This window comes from Balearica regulorum, chromosome 2 (genome assembly GCF_011004875.1).
Source record: "Balearica regulorum gibbericeps isolate bBalReg1 chromosome 2, bBalReg1.pri, whole genome shotgun sequence".
In the NCBI taxonomy this organism is placed as follows: domain Eukaryota; kingdom Metazoa; phylum Chordata; class Aves; order Gruiformes; family Gruidae; genus Balearica; species Balearica regulorum.
This window is the reverse complement of record NC_046185.1, coordinates 146641445-146666584: the sequence shown is the minus strand read 5'-3', so window position 1 is coordinate 146666584 and position 25140 is coordinate 146641445. Positions and strand designations below refer to the sequence as shown.

Below are 25140 nucleotides of genomic sequence, written 5' to 3'. Positions count from 1 at the left end.
GTCATTAATTTATCTGGAGTGGCTACCCATAAATAAAAATTCCTCATTAATGGGTTGGGATCCATTTGTAAAACATAGAAACAGCACTAACAATAAAAGTTACTGAAAAATACGTTAGCTTATGCATCCATTAGATTGTTCCATTCTGGGATAGATTTTCTTGTCTCGATTCTTATAAAACACCATTTTTTCTTCTACAAATAAAAACTTGTTCTTTTATTCCAAAGACCAAATTTCACCTGTTTCGGCAATGGAAGACTCATAAATACCCTTACCCCTGTGAATAGTCATTGAACTGGGAAAAGCTGACACTTTTCAACATGAGCACAAAGTCCTAGAGATACTGTGCTCCAACCTCTTGGGCATCCAAATTCAACTGACCTGCCAATAACAACAAGATGGGTGTTTGATGAAGTGTGTCAAGCTGTGTCTCCAGCCACTACTCACAGAATTAAACATCGGTTCATCAGTTGCCTGAACCACTTCTGCTTTCAAGGATTTATTGCTACTCTGTGTAATCTTCTTAGGGCAGCCCAGGCATTTTTCATCTTAATGAAAAAAAGAGGTTTTTTGAAAATTTATGCAGTCCCATGAGTGTATATGATATTGCATAACAGGTAAGTTCTGTCAAGCAAACAGCAGATCCTCAGAAGAGTTTTCATTCCAGAGGAACAAAAGAAACAGGTGTAATATATTAAATTGAATAGAAAAACAAAGTGACACCTGGCTTTATAGACAAGAGGAACTGCCCACAAAAGACATGAATTTCAAGGGGGGGGGGGGGGAAATTGGGGAGAAACAGAGATTACAGATATTATTTGAGAAAATAAAAGATGCTGAATAAGAAAAAGTTTTTCTTACACTCACATACAAGCTATATATTTATACAAATATAGATATAAATGTGTGTGACTATATAGACACATACACACATGGTTTTACATACATGGTAAATTACCTACTAAATTATAAATCCAAATCCTTCATCAGAAATTCACATTTTCGATCATACTGTGCTAAAGGTTCTAATTGTGGAGTTAAATATGTCCATAAATTTATGTGCTATTAAAATCCAAGGCTTCCCTGTACCTTAATGCACTATGAAGCCCTATGCATTTTGCTTACACTGCAGGTTATTGAAAAAGCACATCCAATACTTTGGTAGAGTTACCCATGCCAATGCAGAGGACAGAAACCAGACAAAAATGATTCCAACAAATTTTCAAACTAAGGTTGCACAATAAAGTGACAGCTAATCAGCATTTAAATAAAGTCATAGAAACACAGGAAGACAGCCATTCATGCAAACAGCAGGAAAGTCTTCAACATGTCTTACATGACATTTTATGGCATGGATGCAGAATAATGTGCAAAAATCCAAACTTGTGAATTAAATAAAAATGTGGTAGTCTTGGGGGAAGAGATGGATAAGAGACCTTTAGTGATTTTTAAGCACAGAAAATGTGCACATTCATATAATACTTAGAACCTTTAGAAGAAAATAATGAGAAGTTACCTAAATAGTTTTGTATTCTGGATTATTTTGACATTCATTATTAATTTCTTGATCAAGGAATTGAAACCAGGTAATTATTTTCAATGTTTAAAATGCAAAGGTTTTGTGATTTTCCATTGGTACATCTTAAAATCAATTAAGTTGGGAGGGGCAGAAACCAGTTAAGGAATGGAGGGAGGTTGTAGTCTCCAGTGTTGAAACTGAGAGAAAAAAAATATTATATACATTTGCCTTTTGTGGTGGTAATACTGGGCATGGCTCCACAGAATTTGCTATTAATCTCCAAAAAACGCTCTGTGGACCTTGTTCCAACTAATGTCACTTCCTACACTCTAAAGAAGCCCCAGAATCTGGAGTAAATGCAAAGAACTCCCAAAGCAAAGTGATCTGTCCGGAGTCCTAAACCTGATGACAAACCATCTTCATAGTCTGATTTCCCACTAATTCTAATGAATTAAAATTTGTCTACTTGCCAAGCAGCCTAGCATGATCCTTACTTGCTTGGGAGAAATTCAGTGATATTTTAAAAAATTGTTTAAGAAAATTTCAAGAAAACACAGAACATGCTTCCTCTGAACATCTAGCAAACCACAGGCATGGGATCAAGCACACCACGTCTTAGATTTCAGTTCTAATGTCAACATACATTTTAATTTCATCTTCAAAACAGCTGAATTCTGCCAGCTTTTTATTATAATTTGTTAATCAAAGTAACTGAGCCAGTGAGAATTTATTTGTATAATTAAATTCACACACACTGGCCACTCCCAATTTGATACTGAGTGCACAGGTGACTGGGTATCTTATCCTGAGTAATTTTTCTAAATCCATTTCTGATGCTGTAGTTATTGTGTAACATCCACGGGAAATGTCATTATAGTTACTCAGATGTGTGGCAAAATAATTGTTGAGAACAATGTTGCTGTTTTGTTCATTCACTTTGCGGTGACTAATTTGATCTACAAGCTGCTGAATGAGTTACTTTTCTACTACAGAAGTGCTTTTATTTTAACTAGAGTGAAGAAAATGGTATGAGTAAGAAAGCTTGTTATTGTTATGTCCTAGACATAGTTTGATGTTGCTTACATTAATATAATTGACCTCTAAAAGATATATATTAAACTTTCTGAGGGATAACATAGCAATAAGCTGTTTCTACAGAATTTTACAGCAAATTTTAATACAATTACTTCTTTTCTTTAATCCTCCCGCATTCAGCCAAAAACCTCATTGTCCAAATATCTACTGATGCTTTTCAGTGTCAAAGGGTATTGGGCAGTACAAGGCTTTTTCTTTTATGGAAGTTCCAACCACAGTATGTTTATAAAGGTCAGCATTTATGACAGTTGTAGAAAGTTACATTTTCCACAGCTTACTCAAGCTAATGCTTCCTTCAAGTTATAACATGTTGAGAGCAATGGGGTACTAGTAATTGTTCATTTTCATTTATTAGCAGCCTAGTTTTTAATGAAACTAAATGACAAGGCATGAATTTTCACACAGCAATTTCAGGCAGTAAAACAACCCCAACCCAAAACAAAGAACATCTCCATACCTCCAGAGAACCTATTGTTGAACCATTCATGTAGTTCCAGAATATGATTTTGCATTTGGGCCCCGTAAGGGAGATGACTGGGGTAGCAATGTCAGCGATATGACCAAATTCTCCATTTGAGCTGTCTGCAAAGAGATACCACCCTTCTTCAGTAAACCTGCTCAGAGAGAAAGGTTTTTCGTTATTAAAACAAAACATTTAATCATAATTAAAATATATTTAAAGGTAAAATGCTAATATTTCCTTATACAGATAGAGCATCTTCTATCTGGTATCTGCAGGCCCTTTAGTTAATTACTGTGTAGCCAGAATCCCAAAAAGCCCTTGACAAGGCAGCTAGTATTTTTATATCACAGATAGACAAAATAAACTACAGAGCTGAAGTCAGCCTTTACCCACAGGGTCGTATAGATGAGGGCTGGACGGCCTCTGGGTTTCCTCCCCTCCTCTTTCCTCGGGGAAATCAGAGGGTTTGAGCCTGGCTTGAAGCCAAGAAAACCCAAACCAGGTGAAATTCTTTCTTCTGGGCTGCTGGGAAAGATGAGTCTGGCTTGGCAGTAAGCATCAGACTCCGAGTGTACAGAGAGACCAGAAGTACAGTTTTAGTGTTTTGGGTATCTAAATGAGTTGTTTGGCTCCTAAAAACCTTGCTTTTCAAAATAAAAAGCAGCTGTTGACCAAAGATAAGATTCCTTTCTCTTTGGTGTTGCTGCTACATGCTCAGTGCTTCTCAAAAGGAAAAATCTTTCCAACAAGGGCTTACAAACCTGACAATGAGACCTATGTTTCTGAAAAGGTCCTGGTATTAGGTTTTCCTTGGTTTTCAGTTTTCCTGTTTGGCCAAGCTCTGGGCAACCACTCCATAAAGTTGCATCACTGCAACTGTGAGAAGGCAGTGACCATGCCCAGCAAACCCTGCCAAGAAATGCAGGGTACCCAGAGGGTGGTCACAGACTGAAAGTCCTGCCAAATGGGAAGTCAGGGCTTCGATGATGCAGATTCAAGAACTTTAGGTTTTTATACTATAAGGTTTTATACTATAAAACCTGTAAGTTTTTGTACTTAGAGCAGTCTAAAAGACTTCAGTGCCTGTGGCAAGAACTCAGACTAATGCAGTCTTTTTATAACTACTTTTTCAATAATCTAGTGAAGTTTCTTTGAAATCTTGTAAGAAAATTGTTTCTTTAAAACATGTTATAAAATTTTGAAAAATAACGTCACTATTTAGACACAATTTACCTCCAACTGCAATGCTTGTGTTGAACTCAATGTGTACTGATCTGTGTGACAACTATGAATTTAGCACATACAAGTTCATCACTGCAAAGTTACAACAAAACTAATAGATTATATTTACCATATAGAATAATTTACACTCAATAATCACAAAATACTTTAACATATATTAATTAAGGCCTGTCATGTACTCTGGAGGTCAAGGAGAGAATGAATTCCACCAGTATTCAGTAACTTTAGGAACAGCACATTCTATCTACTCTAGTACATAATATAAAGTAGGCTAGAAACAGTCAAATTTTATCTGTGTACTCCTACAGCAATTTCCTCTGAGGATCTGAAGTCCTTTAATTAATTCACTCATCCTTAGAATCACGTATGCAGAAACTTGTTTCTAATATGACCAGTGACAGATTGATAGACTGCAAACAGCCTGTTCTTCCTTTGCCCAGGGCAAAGAATTTCATGAAGTATCTCCTTATCCTTCCTATAACCTGTGGTTGATCTTAAGGTTATAGTTAAATGAAAATAATTTTCCATCTCTTTCTCTTTCTTGATGTTCAAGGCTGTTAAATTTTTGCTTCTTAGGAAAATTAAAACCTAGTAATAGCCATTGACACAAAATAGCCCTTCAAAAATCCTTCCAAACCAGAGGCTGGTTCATTGCTTCTTACGCAGAGTACCGCTTCTGCCTCCGCCGGTGCCACACCAGAAAAAAAAAAGGTTTAAAAAGGCAACTGCTATAGCCATGGGAAACTACAGAAAATATGTTGGTAGATGAAAATAAGAGACAATTCTGGTCATTATAAAATGTTTTGGTACAGAAATCCCAGGCTGTTTCCTCCAGCACAGGTAAGTGTAGTTCTGACACTTCTGTGGGTCAGAAGTGGGGGGAGCACTTTTCCTAGTTAATCACCCACAGTTCAATCCTGTAATCATTACACACTTCTCAGAGATTTCCCAAAACCTTATCTAGCATGCAAGAATGAGAGAATCATTGAATTTGTAGATATCGGTAAGGATTTGTATGTAAAATATCTGCAAATATCAAAAGGCACAGAAGTGAAATTATTCTCATAATTTCTCTTTAGCTAGGAAAGATCATCCTCAGCTCTAAACTATTAATACATTTGTTTTATTAAAAGTGAAGTACTGAAAGATCCCGTAAAATGAAGGAACTTTTACAGGAAAAAGATAACATTCTGCAGACAGTTTCATACATCTTAATTGGAGAACATAAAGTACATATGATTCATAATTGAAAAATGAAAACTTTTACATAAAAAATCAGTAGTGTATGGCATGGGTTGCCTATGCACATAGTTTTAGGTAGACATCAAATACGTGCAGGAAAGTAGTGGTCATGATCAGAGTTAACATTTCTAGTGCTACTCATAAAATAGAATTAGCTACTCAACAGAATTATAATCTTCCTTTCTTATAGAAGAAATGCGCAATAATTCATAGTAAATTTTTCTATTTCTAAGCCATATACAAATAGATACATTTTTTGAAGGAGGAACAATATGTTTTAAAAATACATCTTAAAATGTGGGGCAGAGCTTCATTTGGTGTAGGTCAGACATGTTACAGGTGAAATCACTGGGGACTGCTGATAAAGCCAAGAGGGACCAAAATCAGTCCAGTGAGATTCTAGGGGGAAGCGTAATGATTTGGGGAAATCTGCATCTTCTCCACAATCTTATTTTTCTTTTCATTCAGAAGCAGATGAAAGAAGTGTCACTGAAGCTTTTCTTTTAACACTGTATCCTGGCAATTCAAACATTTTAATAATTATTACATGCATTTACATCATCCTTGAGACAGTAGCATAAATGTTTGGAAGTGAACTATTGCAGAAAATAAGCACAAAAAATATAACTTATAAGCAAGCCCTAGGGCAATTAGGTTAAAAAAAATAATCCCAAAATAAAAAGTAATAAAGCATTTTTGTTAAAACAGCTTCTCCTAATAAACTGCATGTACTATAAGTGATAATTGAAAACTTTGAAAACTACATAGGTACAGAACTTTCAAGCAAGTCTGCATTTGGAATATTAATTTATTTCACTCCTTTCTGCTGAAGAAAGCTGTTATTTCAATGCAGCAACTTTTGGTTTCTTTTTTTCCTTGGCACTGAGTATTCTACCAGAGTCTTGCCTGGAGGTAAAAGAATATCCAGTTCTCTTAAGGTTTGGAAAAACATTTAAAAATTCAGAGTTAAGTCTGCTACTGGGAACTCATGCCTTCAGTGGTCCAAGAGTGTCAGCGCTGTATCTACAAAAGCCTTTAAGAGGGCTGTAAGCAGCAGCCTCATAAAGAGCTCTGAAAAGCAAGAGCACTTACAGCCCTCATACTTCCCGGACTATTCAGTATTACATTCAGGCCTCTCAGTGAGATTAGTTTGAAACAGTGGTAGGATACAACCAGTACTATGATGAAATTCAAATATTCATCTCTTATTTGGTGTGTTGTGATATCAAATATGTCTTTGTCCTGAAGGCAGACCAAAATCACATCACTGCCTGGATACTGCTGGTCCCACAGTGCATCCTAAGGCGGCAGGTGTCATTGAGATTTTTTTTGCCCTTGTTTCAGGGTTTGCTATAATGTTACACTTAAAACTAGTAAACCAAATGAAAATCCTCTGTACGATACACTTGATGGAGTGCTTGCCATTAAACATGGTGGCAGTATGTGGTTACAACAATATTAAGTATGTGTGGGAAAGTAAGGGGAGATAGAAGGATCAGAAGGGGCTGGATAAGCAAATGCAGAGCATCCTTGCTCACCTTTACTCCTGTCATGGAAATTTTTACACTTAGGACTACAAGACTGATATACTTGTGACCTATCCATGCTGTTGTTTAAAAGGAAAGCTTTCTTCTTGTGTCTGTAGCTGACATTAACTTGCATCATGTTTCCTTGCAGGGCAAAACAATCTCTCTGTTTTGAATTCTTCAAGCTGGCTGGTATAGCAGCCTGCGTGGAATTTACAGGGAGATGTGCATTCTACAGGGGGAAGAGTTTGAATAAAGTAATAAGAAATCATTCTGTTTGCATACAGTTTACATGCTAGAGTACCTTCACCTTTTATGGATACATCTTTTGTAGGACAGCCAGTTAACGTACTTGCAATGACCTGTTCGCCTTGTCAAGCTGTGACTTTTAAGGTAAGATTTCTTAGCTGGCCTACATGTATTTTAAACCAGTAAGTAAAATACAGTCACAAAGTATTCCAAAACTTTCCATAAACCTAAATTATCAGTCTTTCTTACTCTGCTCTGAAGTTGTTCTCCTCCTCACCCTCTATCTTTGTTCTTAGAGTGATCTTCAGCTAAAGCAGTAGTTTCTCCATTGTGCAATTTAATCATCTGACCCCTCCTTAAATTCCTTTCTTTCCTGTTCCATAAAAGTACTCACTTTTTTTTTTTTTTTTTTTTTTCAAAGGAGACCTCAAGAAGTTCATGGTAACCAGTGTAAAACCAGATTTTGTTCAGCTTTTATATAAGAGTAAATAAATCTGGCTTTCAACGTAGATCTTATGTAAGTGCTGAAATTCAGCAGAATACGTACAGGCTCCCCTGCCAGTAGCTGCAAGATGTCAGGCTCATTTGGAAAATTATCCCATGGAAAACTTCTGAGTTGGCAGCTACAATATGTGTCATTAAAATCTTGATACTTACCCTTTGAAAATAATTAATTTTACCTCTGTACTGCAAGCATTCCCTATATAGCGACATTCCTGTGCCAGTGCAACAATCCTAATTAATTTCAGAGGGAAATTCACAACATTTTAGTGGACATAAAAAATTCAACATGAGAAACTGAGCTACATTTCCATACTTGACTTTGTTAATAGCTTAATATTTCAAGTACCTTTTAAAATGTAGTTAGCAAAGAATGGGCACACATAAAAGAATCTTCACTGTATTTCCCCTTTCAAAGCATGGAGAAGAACACAGGGAACTGAATATACTAAATGGGAATTAGTATTGAGGGAAAGATTAGGTGTGTTAAAAAAAAGTTGGAGGCCTAACAAGAAAATTAGGCCCAGCTTAAATCTGGTAGTATTATCAAGTACAGTTTCATGCTGTGAATTACTCATTTCATAGCAGTAATTGTCTATTGTTTTAATGTCTGAAAGTGGATCAAAAATTAATCAGCTGGATTTTCCTGCACTAGAAAGTTCAAACTCTGATTTAATTAATTGTTGGACATCTCTCAGCTGTTAAAGTGTTAATTCATCTATATATCTTCTACAAATTGTTTGAGAATCCCAGATTAAGCACTTAGATGGACTTATAAAATACCCTTTACTCTGATTTTCATTTAGAGTGAAAACTAAATCTGGTTAGAAAACAAACAACTCCATTTCATTAGAGAGTTCTGATTTCCTTCCAAATCTCAGCAATGATGAGAAAAACAAGCAAACAAAAAAGGCAAACCAGAGAGGGAAATTTCAGTTTCTTCAGAGGGATAAACATCCCAATGATTAGCACACCATACTAAAATCTGAAATTCAAAAAGCAGCAGTTCCCACATTCCTTTCCATTTTTCCTGGATATATATGTCCATAAACACTGTGCAGCATCTATATAGAAAATCAGAGCCCCATAGACATGTTGGACCTATTAAGTATTTAAAGCATTATTCTTCAGCTCTCTGACACCATTTGTCCAGGATCTGCCAAGTCAGTGACCTGCTATTAGTCCAGATGGGTTTCTGTACAGAGAGAAACCCCAAACTAGTGGTCAAAAAGCACAGTAGGGTGCTAGATGACATCCAAAAGAAGCACTCTCTTGACCAAAGGGGAAGGATTGTGACATACTAGACCTATCAGGAAAATGTGGGCCATCGAAGCTCAAGTTGATGGTTTGAATCAAACAAGGCAGCGGCTTCAGTTTGCATTTATCACATCCTATGCATCCTTTATCAGGGTAGCGGGGCTGGAGGAGATCAGTCTCTTTATCTATTCCCTTTCCTCCAAGAGCATAGGTAACCAGCTGACAAATGTTTTGCCAAAGGTTTTTTTTGTTTGTTTGTTTGCAGGAGGATTTTAGTTGTAGATAAGATAGGATTTCCTAGTTAGTAAACTTTTCACCAAAAGTTTTTTGAGAAATTTTTTAGATTATTATTTCATTAGCTAAGATGGAGTTAAATTCTCCCCTTTTTCTTCCTAACAACCATATTTATGAGAAAATATTTACATTGGTGTCATTTTTCTCTTGTACTATGTCATCAGAGTATAGTATTGGTATTTTAATGCCTTATATATATGACACAGGATGGTTGTAAACTGTAATACTTTGACCTTTCCATCATGTTAGCTTCATTTTATGTTGATTCCTATTATTCCTTGTTTATAGTGTCAGAAATCAAATGATATGAAAGTTCTGGTAAAAAATTTAAGTAGGTATAAAAATAACAGTCTATATTAAAAATCTCTAAAAAGATGCTAACCTTTCATATTTTCTAGTATTGGCAGCAAGGATTGCAATAGAAATATAAAGCATCCAAAAGTCATTATTATTACAGTATTCCTAAGCAAACAGGCAAGGATACAGGGAAGGCTTAATCTTTATCTTCTTATATGTCCATATAGAGTCCAACATAAATTCAATATATTAACTGTAAAATGGAGAAGTGCCTATACCACTGTTCACTTGAAATTTGGCTTTAAGGTGGGAAACTGCTGAAAGGTGGGTAGAAACAATATAGAAATATTACAGAAATTATTATAGAAATACAGAGAAAGAGTAAGTCTTCTGTTAAAAAAAAAAAAAAAAGCAAACCCTAACAGTTCCCTGAACGCTGCATCTGCCTGTAGAAATTATAAAAAGCCACTAAAAAAGCTTCAGAAGTGAAAGAGACCTTAATATTCAAGCACTTATTCAAGAGGATATCTATCACCTCCTTTATACTCTGGGTAACAGGTACTCGATGCAGTGCCCATTATGCCCGTTATTTCAGACAGAAGGCAACGTGTGATGTAGGAAAGAGAGGGTAGTCTGTGGACAGTGGCCAAGGTTTTACTCACTATGTAAAATGACGGTGAATCTGTCATGATTGGAAATGTGGCAGAGCGCACTTCTCGAGGAAGCACGAGAAGTTTTGTGAGGAGAAAGAGAAAAAAATTACTTTGTTGCTTTAGTATCTGTATTTGCTAGATATTCAGTGTCTGCACCAGAAGTAGTTTGGCTAGTCATCCTACTGTAGATAATATAGGATGGCCTATTATAGATCATAACATATGAACAGGTCTTTTACAGCCCCTGTCTTGCAGTGACTTACACATAACGTATTCATTGGCTTCAACAGGGTTCTTTCCTTATTAAAGGTTTGCAGCTCTGAGGCTATTATTGCAGAAAAAGAATCTATATGCAAAATTAAAATGTCATAAAATGTATAACTTCCAGTAATCTTAAAGGACAATAAGAACTCCAATAATGTAATTATTTCCACTATGTACCAGAGAAAGATTTTCTCCACTGAACACTTCTAATCACTTAACTATTTATATGTTTTAAACAGTTGATAACTCAAATATCTATTGAACAACTAGAAAGCAAAGAAAAAAAAAAGGAAGGCTTTTCTTCTATTAAATTTAAGCATTTCTATAAACTTTTCAAAAAAAATTAAAAAGAATTGAAAGCAAACACTAATCAAGAATACAGATCTTCACTTACAGCAATATGTGATAAACTTAAATACAAACAGTGGTAATTCAGAAAAGAGTAAACTCTTTTACCATGATTTGAAACATATTTTTATCTAGTAACCTCTCACCTCCATTAACATTTAACATTAACATATAATAACTCAGAATCAAAAAAGTAATATAATTGTCCTGTCATAACAAAGTAGATGTAAATTTTTCAGAAGACTGCTTTATGAAAGGATACAATAGAGCCATTTCCTATTGCAGAAGACATCCTCTAGATGTGTTTACAGACAACTGTCTGTAAATTGCTGGATGCCAACAGACCTAGTCCTTTGCACAGTGCTAGAGACAAAATTTTCTATCATCTTGAGCATCTAAACTTTGGCACATGAATACAGGATTGAGCTTCAATGGTTAATTCAAACTGAACAGAAGGAAAGGTGCTTAACACACCAAAGTACTAGCCACATACCTGCAATTGGACACAGAGATTAGAAAAGTGCTCCAAAGAAAATCACCACAAATGTGAAAAGAATTTCTTGCACTAAATCAAAGTGTTATATTTATTATCAGACTCTAAGAGTCAAAATTCCAAAAGAAAGTTGCTATCTTTGACCATGATACAAGCATACCACATAAACCTTTGAGTACAACTTTGATGTGCTGGTAAAGCTTTACCTACACACAATGATTAAATTACTCCCAGTTTAATCTATTTTCATTATGAGATTAGTCCCATGCTCTGGCATCCTCATATACAGAGCTAAAAAATACTTTAAGTACATTCTATTTCTTTGTACAAACATGTGTTTGATTAAATTACGATTACTTGAAATGGACTAGCTATTTGACATCATCCTGCAAATAATTTCTGACAATTTGCATATTCTTAAAAGTAATTAGTATTTCACAACTACATATTTAAGTTGAACACACAAGTAATATGAATACTTTTCCTCCCCAAGTGGATGCTGCAAAACTTAGAAATACTTTTTCAGCACTTTTCAACCCCAAACTTTTTTCCTAAAAAAAAAATTGTTTGCTTCAGTTTCATTAAACACACAGTACAGAAGTTTCTATTATAAAAATATTAAATGTACAGTCTTTAGCATTTAGTTTTTAATCAATATATTGCTTCAGATGATACTAATTTGCATTATCGATATTACTGTGATGGCTGTGTGCACTTCCAGGTTATTTTCCCACACACATTCATCTGAACTTTGCTACTAATGACGTAAGCAGACACTAACAAATAGATTATGACAAAGTCAAAAGATAATGTTAACCTGAAATCTGATAGCACATCAGACTTCGTTACTGAAGGTGGCTCATGCTGGAGTCACCTGATATTCAAAGTTGAATTTATGGTCCCAGTTCTAAAGGGACAAGAGGATGATTGAGAAACCTTGTGCACAGTGTTGCCGTGCGATTCTTCTCAGACTGTACTGCAACCACACGTAACCTTCACTTTTCTTACTGAGTGTAACAAGAGGAAATAGTAGGTATTCTCAGAAAGTGCTTTTAAAGTTGGGGGTATGTGTGTGAAAGTATGTGAGTTAATAATTCTATGAATATATAAAAATTAAACCAGTTTTTGCTGTTTGTTACCTTACTTCTCTGGATGCCCTCAAGTCTTTATTCTGATGAAATCTACACCTGTTCAACTCAAGAATCACAAGAGTTGCACATATAGAAGCATAATACCCATCAGAGCCTGTGATAGATAGATACACTGTATCATGCTAAATAAACTCCTCTTTACAAGGCTGAGGTATCCCCTTCCTTTCATTTTCCATTGTCTTTAAGAGTACTATAAGTATCTTAGACACAGCTGTGGAGCCTATGAGGCTTAATGCTATGTCCTTTACTTCACTGTGAATGAAGTTCTCAAGTGAGATCAATAGATATACATGTACCTTTGTCTAAAGTAAATAATACTACTGAGAACAGATATACAGAGTGTAAAAGCATCACATAAAGCTCATATTTTTCCTCCACTTCTACATAAGTGTAACTAGACTATAGTACTCTCAGGTATCATTTATACTCTCCCTGTCTAAAAGGCTCATTTAAAACCACTGTCATTAATTTCAGTGTCTTCAAGTAAATTACTGCTTAAAGAATAGCAGCACAGCCTAAACAGAATGAGACAGCAAGTCCAACATAAATATGTGGTAGTGAAATATGTCGAACTCTTCAGACACCCATCCATATAAAATGATAAACACAGAACTGGTGTATTAAGCATTTCTTGTGATGTACTGCAATGCAGTTTGGTTTTTGCCTTCAGGAAGGTGTTTCATCTCAGGAGTGGTGTTTTTATCCTTTTGGTTGGAATAATGCAGACAGCTTTTTGTTAATGTCCATTAGTCCTTTAAAAATATTTTCATACATTATAAAGACATTTAAGATGCTTTTGGGATTATCTCCACAAAGTGGAGGTGCTGATTACATGATAAAAACTTAAAGAATTTTTTAAAAGAAATTCATGGGAAAAAAAGGTATATGGTAATTCCATTGCTGTGTTAATTAACATATCATTGTCTAAAAGTACCAGAGAAGCACAAATCTCCTCTATAAGAGTTTTGATATGGAAATTTAAAACACAAAGCACATATAGACTGTCCAGAGTATATTCTGAACAAGACTTTACAGGAGAAACTGGAATTTTATAAACAAATCTTAATTACTAGTTGTAGATTCACCTAGCAGTATTATTCAGCTATGGGGAAAAGAATACAAATGGGTACACAGATGTGGCTGGAGAACAGACTGGAAAATTGGTGAACGTTAATACAAATTTAGACTATTTAGTGATATAGTGTAATCACAGCAGGGTTGACATGAGTGAGGTCTTTGCTTAGCATTCCGGGGCAATTCTGTGCACTGAGTGCCACACTCCCATATTATGGCAATCGGAGCCGGTGAGAGCTAAAATTGGGCTGGAGCAGGCGTATCCACATCAGCTGTAATCACACCTGAACTGCAGCACTGACACACAGTTTGTAATCAGAGGAAAGTGCACAATGCTGAATGAACCACAAATCTGATTAAGTACTTCGAATCCCATTTTCCTTCTCTCACTAGCTGAGCAGAACATCATTTTGGAAGTAGCAACAACTGTTTAAAAAAACATTAGATTTCTTGCTCAGACAAAACATGATCACTGCACACTCCTGTAAATGCAGTTGTGCCTTTCTGTATGGATTGTGCATTTGAAGATTTTGCCAATCTCTAAACCATCTGAGCTGTATGCATGTCTTTTAAAAGCGCACAGATGTGTCTTTAGAACTGCATAAAGTGCTGGATCCTTTAAGAGCAGGAACAGTATCATTGGTTTGAGGCTACCTTTAAAATAGCAGAAGGCTAAAATAACAGAATAGCTGATATCGAAAACTAAAGCCTAATAGACTTAACTGCAAACAAATAAGTTTTTATAGCTGAACAGTAGAACACAGATTAGTATGTTATTAACAAGTCTAATCTCCTTTTCTTTTTTTCCGCCTTTGTTCTGTCAGCGTCATTGTTCTCAGAGAATCTCTGTTCAAACTCTCTCAAGATTTACCAATGGCACTTAAAATCATTGCAGCATACCAACCACTACACAAAGCAAATGGCATCAGAGATGAAAGATTCCATGTTTTGATCATAACACAACAGTCAGTGGCTGTTAGTTGGATTTTCTCCCTTGGAGATTTTAGTCTGATAGCTTCTGACTGACACAGGGCTGAGATTAATTCATGGTGTTTCCATGGCTCATCTGAACCTGCCACATCTTATTAGCATTCTGTCATATCTCTGTAAATTCTGTGAGGTTGAGGGCAAAATGAAACAGGAGGAATGAGTTCCTTCTCAAATAACCAAGCTCAAGGTGAAAAAGCCACCAAAATTTCTAATCACAATGGGCATTAGTTTTAATTAGCAATTTTCTGCATTATAGTTTAGTATAAAATGGTATGTTACTGTAGAATACTTCTCAGTAGCTACATTTTTACTTAGCATCAAATGTCTAATATCTGTGGTCTTATCATCACCTTGGATATTTACTAGTGTGCACAGTAAAGCATTTGATTACCTGCGATGCTTTGTTAATAGTTTAATGAAGTACTAACACAAATTAGTTCATATTTCACAACCACTTAAAAACAAGCATATGCTAAGCTGCACCTTGTTTAAAAACGACTGCAGAGGAAAACTTGTTTTCTGAAACTCGATTATCTGATTTCTTCTTCTGTGAAAAATTCCTAATTAAACAAAAAAGGATCAGAATAAATTGTCATAGACATTTTTATTTTTTCATGAACGACCCAGTCAAGACTTTCAACCAGTCTTTAATTATTTTTAGTAATATAAATATAAAAATAAATATGAAAATAACAATACATTACTTTGATCTTCCTGGGTAGACAGAAACGCTGAATTTCTGTTTTTAGAAAAATATTTGGCTGAATCACTTTTATGAGAGAAAATGTGTTTTAAATATCTGCTGGGCTAACTGTAAGCATCTTCTTGTTACTTCTGCATAATAAGTTACTCTAGGAAAGATATTGTCTCCATATGAGAGTATATGCACTTTTGAGATACACGTAGGATAATCCAGGTGAAGAGTCATCTTCTAGCCTTTGAACGAGATATCTGCATATAACACACAAGTGTCTCAAGGGCTATATCTAAACATCACATGGAAAAAGCTATCCCAATATCAGAAAAGGATTTTAAAAGGTTTGCTTTTGGATATAAAGCTCTCCTCGAATCAAGAATGTGGCTGAAATGAAGTTCTAGCATGAAGCTAGTGGGATGACAAGGCAACTTCAGAAAAGCTCTCCTAACAGTGGTCAAGGAAATAGCTGCCTGTGCTGAGAGTGTGGAAAGGATTGAGAGCTCCAGCTGTCTTTCTGGGAGCCCAGAAGACAGCTATTGCTGTGACTGGAGGAGGGGTGACCTTGGCTCCTTTCACCTTCCATTTGTAATTCTGCAGTTTGCTTTCGACTTCCAACTTTGCACCCTTCCACCTCGGCACTAGGAGGCTGCTACAGCAATGATTTTCCTCTTGTTCTTGTGGGTTCTCTCATGCCCTTGCATGTCACAAATCCTGACACAGTTCAGTCCTGATGAAAACTATATAGATACGACGTAAAAAGAGTCGTAGGGGAAAATATGCTGTACTGGAGAGGATACTCGTCTAGGAAACACTCTTGCTTCTCTTCCTGTCTGGCCACTGCAAACAGTTTTCCCTCCTTTATTTTTTTACAAAAAGAGAATCTTACCTTTAGAGTCGATGTATCCAGCTATGGATGCTCCAAATAAAGCTTTGTGTATATAAGGCTGACTCAATATTCCTTGTGCAACACTTTCCAGGTCATAGTTGATCAGGTCTCTGACCTCTTCACACAAGGTATTCCATAACTGGACTTAACTATTTTGGAAGGTACCTAGTATTTACCAAGTACTCCGAAATGCATTTCAATGTGGATTTAAATGCTCCTTTTATTACCTCTTCTCTGTCAGGGTCAATGGCACAGAACAAGGGCAATTTGTACATAAAATATAAAAGAAATGTTTTTTAGTTTTGGTTATATCAGCTAAGTGAAATGCAGTATGAAAAAAAGAAGTGCCTTCAGGTAATTAAATTCAGCTTTCTCCTTTCCAGTGTTTATGAGTAGTTTCCTGTGGGATTGTAATTTTTTTCACCTATTTTGACATTGTTAGACTGTCAACTTTAAGACATTTCTTGACTGCTGAAAAAATTTCAGGGCTTAAGTATATTACTGAAAACCTTTAATTTTCCCTAATTTTTCCTATGTGAAATTCTGATAATGATTGCTTGAAAAGCACACACAAAAGCGAGACAGATGTGTTAAACATATGGTTATCAAGGGAGCTATTTACACAGCAATAATTATCATGTGAGCTTAGAATTTTAGTTCCACATCCTTTTTTGTTTTGATTCATTAGTTTTGATGACAGATTTGGGTATGAATTATTATATCAATTAAGTGCCTACAAAGTTTTCAAATAACAGCTGTACCCAAATATTATTAATAGTGTCAAAGAATTTGCTACACCACTAACCAATTTCTCACAAATGGAAATAAATTCAGAGTTATCCATTTGCTGGTGTCTACTCTACACACTTGTTTAAGCCTACACAAGTGGATACTTTCATTATTCTCGCATTTAGAAACCTAACTGCAATAGAGAATTCCCATTTGCTGAGAGAAGAAGCATGCCATAAGAGCTCTGCATTCATATACCCGTAATGGTCTTGTCAGTGCGCAATGCCAATGTCACCTAGTTCTTTGTAAAGCACGTGCCAGCCTTTCTCCAGCCAAGGAATGTCATAGCAGACTCCTGTAACAGCTTCTGTTCCTCCAGCCTTGGGCTTATATATGCACATACAAGCTGTTCTGTCCTCCATTTCTGAAGTCATTACTTTCACTTAATTAATGTAATTACAGCTTCAAAGACTTACACCTCCACCTTACAATTCATCAGCCTACATGCGGCTAGCCCAAATACATATTCTATGGGAAGCAGATGGTTTGAATCCGCAGCTGTTCACAGGTATTTCTGCTGAACGGACTCGTCGTAAGCTGCGCTGTCACCCAGTCTTGCATCAGGGTGAATCTAATCATTTCTATACATAATCCAGAATGTTTTATTTTAATAAGCAAACACACAGGATTAGAGTGTTACAGCTTCTCTCATCTAACTCCATGGAAATTTGGGGAAAATGGATGATGAAACAAAACAAAACATTGTGGGGTTTTAATTCGACGAAAGCGCTGCTCTGCATCTCCTGCTGTAAAGTGGAAGCATCACGCTCCCGTTCTCTTCTATAGGCCAATAAACAAAGGGAAGGGGGAAACAGTACGACCAAATTGCATCTCATGTGAAACATCACAACAGCAATACATTTCAGCGTTGCCTGAAAACTGCAATCTCTATGGATCATTTACTTTCTCTTTTCATCAGTCCTTCTCAATATACTGTTAGTTGCATGAAAGCAGAATATGTTGAAAAACAGTAGTACAGTTTCATGTATCACTGTGCCAATGCAAATCTTTAGTGGAAATGTTGTGAGAGGATGTATTAAGTACACATACAGTGCTGGTATCAGCTAATATATAACAATTAAATGGCAGGTAATGAAAGATTTGACAACCAATTTATCAGAAATAGTTGCTCTTTTTTAGGGAATACACTTCCTTTATATATATATGTGTGTATATATATAAGAGATCGTGAAACAATTAGGTAGCACCCTAATTCTTTTTTGCTATTGTTGAATGACAATTTTTTGTGTTTAGGGGCTTTTTTTTTTTTTTTTTTTTTAAAAATATACAGTGATTTTAATGAAGTATGCAGTGAAACTAATGTATTGAGCTGATCCTTTTATAGTGATAGAAATACTCTCAGGCTGAGTAAATGCAATATAAATCTCATTTTAAACTAACAGCAATACAGCAAAGGCTCTGTTGGAGTGGTTTTAATTTAAAGTCCATTTCTGCACTCTGTGGACTATTGTCACAGCAAATAAACATGCCTGTCACTAGAACGAGGCAAGTATTTTTCTGTTCAGAAGAATAATGCTGTACAGAAATTTCCTTAGTAGATGAATTGAAGCTGTGTGACATTGAAAGTTGTTTGTACTTAATGAAAACACAAATACATACCCAAATACATTTAGGTAAACTCCAATATTCATGGAAAAAAGCTAAATTTTGCTCCTTAGGACAAATCAAAGGAATGTCTTTAGGAGGAGTTAGTAATTATCAAAAACAATCTACTTGGAATCCAAAATTAATTTAGAAATCGTCACTGAGAGAATAGAAATATTTTTCATTTTACTATGAAGTGATATAATTTATCAGAAAAATGGTAAAATATCAACTAAACTGAATTTAACTCTAACTACAGTCATTTTGAACTGCATTAGTTAATTATTAAATGACAGCAGAATTCACAAGACCCATTGTTGGGGTAACTTGTGCTACTTACCCTTGGGCAAAACTGCCTGGGTAACAATAGCTAGTAAGGTAGAAAGGTGAACATACACTGTGTGAATAAAGATCATCTGAGAAGGTATTTGCCCAAACCTGATTAAGATGATGATCACCATCAACTAAATTAAACGGTAGCCAGGGAATTGCAAAGACAGCTTTCAAAGGAGAAGTCAACTTGAGAAGGAGTATAAAAGTAGGATGGAAATTTGTAATATTGGGGAGAGATTGTGGAGTGGAAACAGCAGCAGTCAAAACACATTTTTGACATGCCAGAGATCATCTTGCTGGTGTCACATCCCTTCCATAGACCAGACAGAGCATCGTCCCCACTGGATGCTGCAAATAGCCTACAACCAGCTGGTGGGCTAGCAGTTTAGAGCGCTACAAGGAGGGTTGATTTCTCATGGCATATGTATTAACAGATTGTAGGCAGCGGCATGCGTAAGCAGAAAGCTGGAACAGCCATGACTCCAAACTTGCTCTCCCATAAGGGGGAACATCTTGTACCCCACATGTCCTCTGGGAGAGGGAGCGCACACATTTCTGGATGGGGAGGTACTGAAACCTTTGGAAATTACTTATAGAAGGGTATTTAGAAATTTGTACCACTTTACTAACATTTTGTATTTGATTCATCTGTTGTATTGATGCTATTGATCCTGCATATCTACTTCACTGATTGTCAGTTAATTATATGCCTTTAATAAATCCGTAAACTGCTTCAATACTGTGCACTGAGCAGTTTTCCCCCCTTACAATCCATACGTGGCTAAACTCACACAGTCCAAGAAAGATTCAAGTACCTGAAAAATAGTACTCACGTAGTATGATCAATTAATGGGCAGTGTTTTTCTTGCCCAGGGTAGAGGTTTGCCCCTCTTCCAAGTTCCCACTTGAATACGTTTGTGGTATGGATGGAATGATTTCCTGACATCTGTTCCAAAGCTGGCTGATACCATCCACACTGGTTATCTTCAAAGTTGCAGACTTCCTTAACTTTAGAGATGAACAGTGAATACTTCATGTTTATATCAAAATTGGAAATCAATAATTGATGTTATGGTAAAGTAAACAACATGGCAATAAAAGGATTCCATTTATACAATCCATGAATACTTACACAGTACTAACAAGCATAGTTTTTGCTCTATAGGTAAAATATCAATTACATTTTCTGTGTTCTTTTCTATTAGGCAGATTCTAATTTTGGGAATATAGCAATTCTTTCTGCACCTCAGTATCTACCTTCATATGTGTTCTGATCAGCTTTTAGGCCTAATAATCTGTCATGTGATATACACTGAAATGCTTGTAAAATTCATGAGCTACAAATCTGCCAGCTGCTGCATGGTTCTTTCTTCAGTCCTGTAGACCGATGACATTAGCAACTCATTGCACATTGTGTACAAAATCCATGACCAAAACTTAAAAAAACCAAATCAATATTTCAAGTAGTCCCCACCATACCTGAAAGCCGCATAATAATGAAGCTATTTGGTAGTGGTGGCAAATACTGAATTGTTGCCTTACTAAATAAATATGCAGCTGCCTGTGCCCCAGTTTTTGATTCCTGGACAAGAAAAGTGAGCTCACTACCATCCCTCCCTCCCAGTGCATCCCCTTGTAAGAATATTTAGGGGAAAGAAACTTGGTTATTTTCCATTTCTGCTATGAATATTTATTCTCTATTATATCTTCCTGAATATTTTGCAGAAAATTTATCTAGGCGATCCAAGGTGAGTCTTGTCACTGTCCCGAACTTTGACACCGATTATTATACTCAGGTTTAAATGACTGCTGTGAGAATTGTGCAGGAAAACAAGAATTTATTTTAACCCATGAAGCTTAAATGCTAGCATAGCTGAGGTAACTTCTATATCAAGAAATCAGAGTGTGTTAGGAGAATGTGCCTGATGCTTCCTTCCTTGGAGGCTAAAAATAGTAGACTAAGGAGGGCTTGTGTTTTGATTTATAGCTTATATACCTCCAGTAAGGAAGCAAACTGCAGCCAGTGTGATCTCATGAGTTACCCACATAAAGATTTGTGATGTTTCCTGAAATGGATGAGGGGCATAGTGTTAAGTGCTTATTCCCCTTTTTAACGTGTTTTATAAACAGTATGTTTCAAATGCCTCTGAGAAAGGTAACACCTTGCTGAGAATGTATTTCTGCCCTCAGTCAGGACATAACTTCTACTACAGCACTGTCATTCGAGTGATAAATTGCCATCACTGCTATAGTGATGGGAGACTTCAGACAGAGCAAACATGTAAAACTGTATTCTCCACAGTATTCATCTCTCTCAGAAAGAAAGGATGTTTTGTAAAACAATGTAAATTTCTGAGGGGAAAAAAAGTTTTATCCAACGGGCTCTGCATTTGTTTTTCAGTGCAGAATTTCAATGACTGGTGTTTTTTCACACTATAGGAAATTACCCAGTGATATTAATATATCAGATTCATTTCTTGCAGAGTTATTCCCACATAAGAAATAGAGAAGAGTCTAATGTTACTCTTCCTCACTGAGCTTTCAGCCCTGAGAAAGGTGATTGAGTTCCCTACACCATGTGCAATGAATGCAGAGTTTTGTTCTTCAATGAGAATAGTTTAGCTTGCAAAGGCTGATGAGGTCACTGTCTCTAGATGTGTGTCCCCCTCATTAATCCACTTCCTACAGCAGCATTTTCAAGTACTGTGCTTTAAGGCAAAACAAAGTCATTGAGAGTTTCTTCTAAAACGCTATAATGTGAACTGCTGCAACTCAGAAGCAATCAACGAATGTCTTTTAGATCTCTACCGACAACATGTAGTGACCCTATCCATTGTCCCAGTTCCAGTGTTCCCATCTGACCAACAGAGATTTAGGAATTTACAAGCTAGGTCTCACTTCTGTGTGGAGTAGGCTGAATTTCACAGTCATTGCTGCTGATAAAAATACTTTGTAATAAAAAAAAGCCCCAAACCCATATTCATTGAAGTAGGTAAGAAGTGGACCCAAGCCTCCCAGATGTGCACCCCAAACATGAGACTGTAAAGTTATTTTCTCTTCATTTTGGACTAGTGAACATTTGAAAAAAATAAATATGACATAGGTCATTTAATTTGCGAAACTATACTCACTTAGAAAAATTGTCATGTAGAGCTACCAGTCATTGGGGAACTGAGGATTCCTCCCTCATTTTACTAGTAAGTTGAGTTGGAATGTCAAGTCTGAATCAGCCCATTAAAAGGCAGAAAGTGCATGACATCTCAGATTCCCACATTAAGAGCAAAATAATATTTTTCTAGGGAAAATCGCATCAAAAATAGCATCTAGGTGCTAATATCAAATTGCAAGGGTAAATACAGAGTAGTTAAAGCAATGTGTTTAACAGCTGCAAATACGATAGCAAAGTACAAGATTCAGTGCACTCACCACAAGCTGATTCATCAGACTTATCAGAGCAGTCAGGTCTAAAATCACACTTCTGGATCATCTGGATGCAATGGCCAGAGGCTCTACAGACAAACTCTGTCTCTGTGCAGTTGTTCATGGGGAGCGTGACAGGAACTGAAGTTCCTGAAGTAGTTGTAGAGATTGTTGGTAAGTTTCCTTTGAAAAACAAACCAACAAAATGTTGAGCAATGGGACCAATGTATTCCAGTTTTGTAATGATTTCTCCCCTTGCCACTCCCACCCTTTGTCAAGAGTACAGCTTTACTGTTGAATGACTTAAATGCTGCCCAGCAGGAATTGAATTTAATATTTCCTCAGTGGAAAGCACTAGGTTGGTCATGCTAGCCAACCACCATTCATACAATCCCTAATACTGGCAGGAATTTATTTGCACCTCTTGTCTTTCACATTCGGATTAAGTCAGTGAGTTATTTCAATAAACTAATGCCACAGAGACTGATGGGACAATCACAGAAACTTAATTGCCCTGTGAACCAGGGCTAACAGATTATTCTGATGATAATTGCTTTTTTTTTTTTAACACGTCGATTACTCCAAGTGACTGTGAAAATTACTATGTAACCTTCTTACCTTGTAATTTCATCACTGAAAAAATATTTTTTTTTCTCATTAGAAAAATTATTCTGAGGTCATCAACTTGTTCCACCATTTCCTTTATGCTTCATTCAAACTCATTACCACTTCTTTCAAATCAATTGTCTGCTTTTCCTTCTGTTCTTTGCCATGCACCTTTCTTCAGGCTTACTCTCGTTTCTTGAAAACCTTTGCTATTATTGTCCATAAAAGGAATTTTCCTTATATAACTCCTTCTTAAAATTTAAAAGTTAATGAAATTATTAGCTGTAGTGCACAATGCACCTGAGCAATACACCTGAGTTAATTAAAAAGTATATGTAAAGACTTTTTATATAAAATGTGTCTGGGATAGCAAGGAATTTTTTTTTTTCTACTGAGGCCTGGAGCACTAAGACTGATAATAAATTTCCCACGAGCAGGAGCCATTTCTCTTTCATAAGGTAGAAAGCACATCTATAAGATCAGATGAATAATACTCCAATCAAATGAAAGATACTCCCATAATATCCTAAGACTCAAACAAAAGACTTAGGGGAAAGAACCTTTTTGGAAATTTTTGGAGTAGCAGAATAAAATGCATCTGCACTAGGGTGTTTTAGAGTTAGTGCTAGGATACTATTATCCAGACACCATTCTAAATTGTTTGCTGTTCTACAGCCCTATTATGACTGTACAGCAACTGTCACACCATATATAACACTGTAATGCCTGCTGCAGCTAACACTTGAAATCCCTTCTGTGATGGAGTGATGGGTCTAGAATCTGGTGTCTTGAAGTACGTGTATTTTGGGATACAATATTTGATAAATCAGTGGACATTGTACTACCCTAGATAGTAATGACTTCTGTGGACAGACTGCTATTTCATCTGAACTATTTGTGTGCTGTAACGCGAGAGCGATTGGCACAGTAAATACATTAAGAATTATTGGGGGGAGGTGGAAAGTTGTATCAAACTGAGTGTGCTGAATGAAAGGTCAGTTTGTTTACACACAGTTAAGTTTCTTTTTCCTTCTAGGAATCAAGATCTCAAAGAGTTTGGAAGCTGCACACTTCTTACTGAGAGTCTCTTTTGGACCTTATGTACACAGCAGAAACCATTTTGTGCTGATGCCTGCATTATGAGGGTCTGAGAAGCAGGGAATCAAGTCTGGATTTCTTTGTCAGGCACGACTCACAGTTCGATCTGGTTTTTGCTTTCCATTAGCAATATTTACAAATGAGAGCAAAGAATCAGCTCACAGCTAGGAGGTGTACACTTTAACTCTGTTCTTACCATTGTAAAGAGTACAGCCTAGAAAAGACATGTCATCAAGTCCAATGTCTCCAGTGAAACCATCTCCTACAGTACCTTTCACCAAGATCTAGGGAAACAAGAATTACAAAAACATTTTTCACTATATAGTAGACTTCCACTTCTCATTAAATATTTCATATCAATTGATAGAGGAGTCATTTACCATGTTTAATACTTAAAATGATATTAAATTTTTTCTAGAGGATATATTCTATTTAGTGATACCTTACGAAAGAGACTAATTATTATCAGTTTTCACTGGGGGTCACATTAATCACAGTGAACCATAACAGAATGGTGTAATAGCTTCACAATCGTGTAAATCCATTGAAACATCATTGTGACATAAAATGATGGCAAGACATTATCATAAGTGGCATATTATGATTAGCTCCTTTGGTACTTATTGTAATAATATTAATCATGATTAATTATAATAACGTTCATGTGAATAAATTATATACCCTTATACAAATCCCACTGTGATGAAAACAATTAAGCAGGTTAGAGATCCACTGTGATGAAAACAATTAAGCAGGTTAGAGATGTGCTATGGAACCTTTTAAACAAAAATATTCTACCATTTCATTAGACTTGCCAATGCTGCATACGCTTACTTTCTTGTTATTGTCTACTGCCAAGGAATGGGAGAGGTTAGCATTTGTGAAATACTCTCTGGATGACTGAATAAGCCTCTTTTCTTCTGACTGTTGCTCCAAGCAGGTGATTAGGGAAAGATTTAGTAAGAGTTTTCTTAATTTAACTAATTTATAAATTCTTATTCATTAAAAAAAAAGTGCCTCATTAAACCATGTATTTTTTAAAAAGGTA

The 25140-nt window shown here is 36.0% G+C and overlaps 1 protein-coding gene across 1 annotated transcript in view; it reads right to left on the bottom strand.

Moving 5' to 3' along the window:
* MALRD1 (MAM and LDL receptor class A domain containing 1) overlaps nt 1-25140 on the bottom strand; it is a 283169-nt gene that overhangs the window by 171223 nt on the left and 86806 nt on the right. The window contains exons 18-21 of the mRNA XM_075746327.1: nt 24289-24376; nt 22395-22571; nt 19802-19976; nt 3072-3228 (exon numbers count right to left, since the gene is read on the bottom strand). Coding sequence (XP_075602442.1) covers nt 3072-3228; nt 19802-19976; nt 22395-22571; nt 24289-24376 — 597 coding nt within the window. The remainder of the gene's footprint in view (nt 1-3071; nt 3229-19801; nt 19977-22394; nt 22572-24288; nt 24377-25140) is intronic.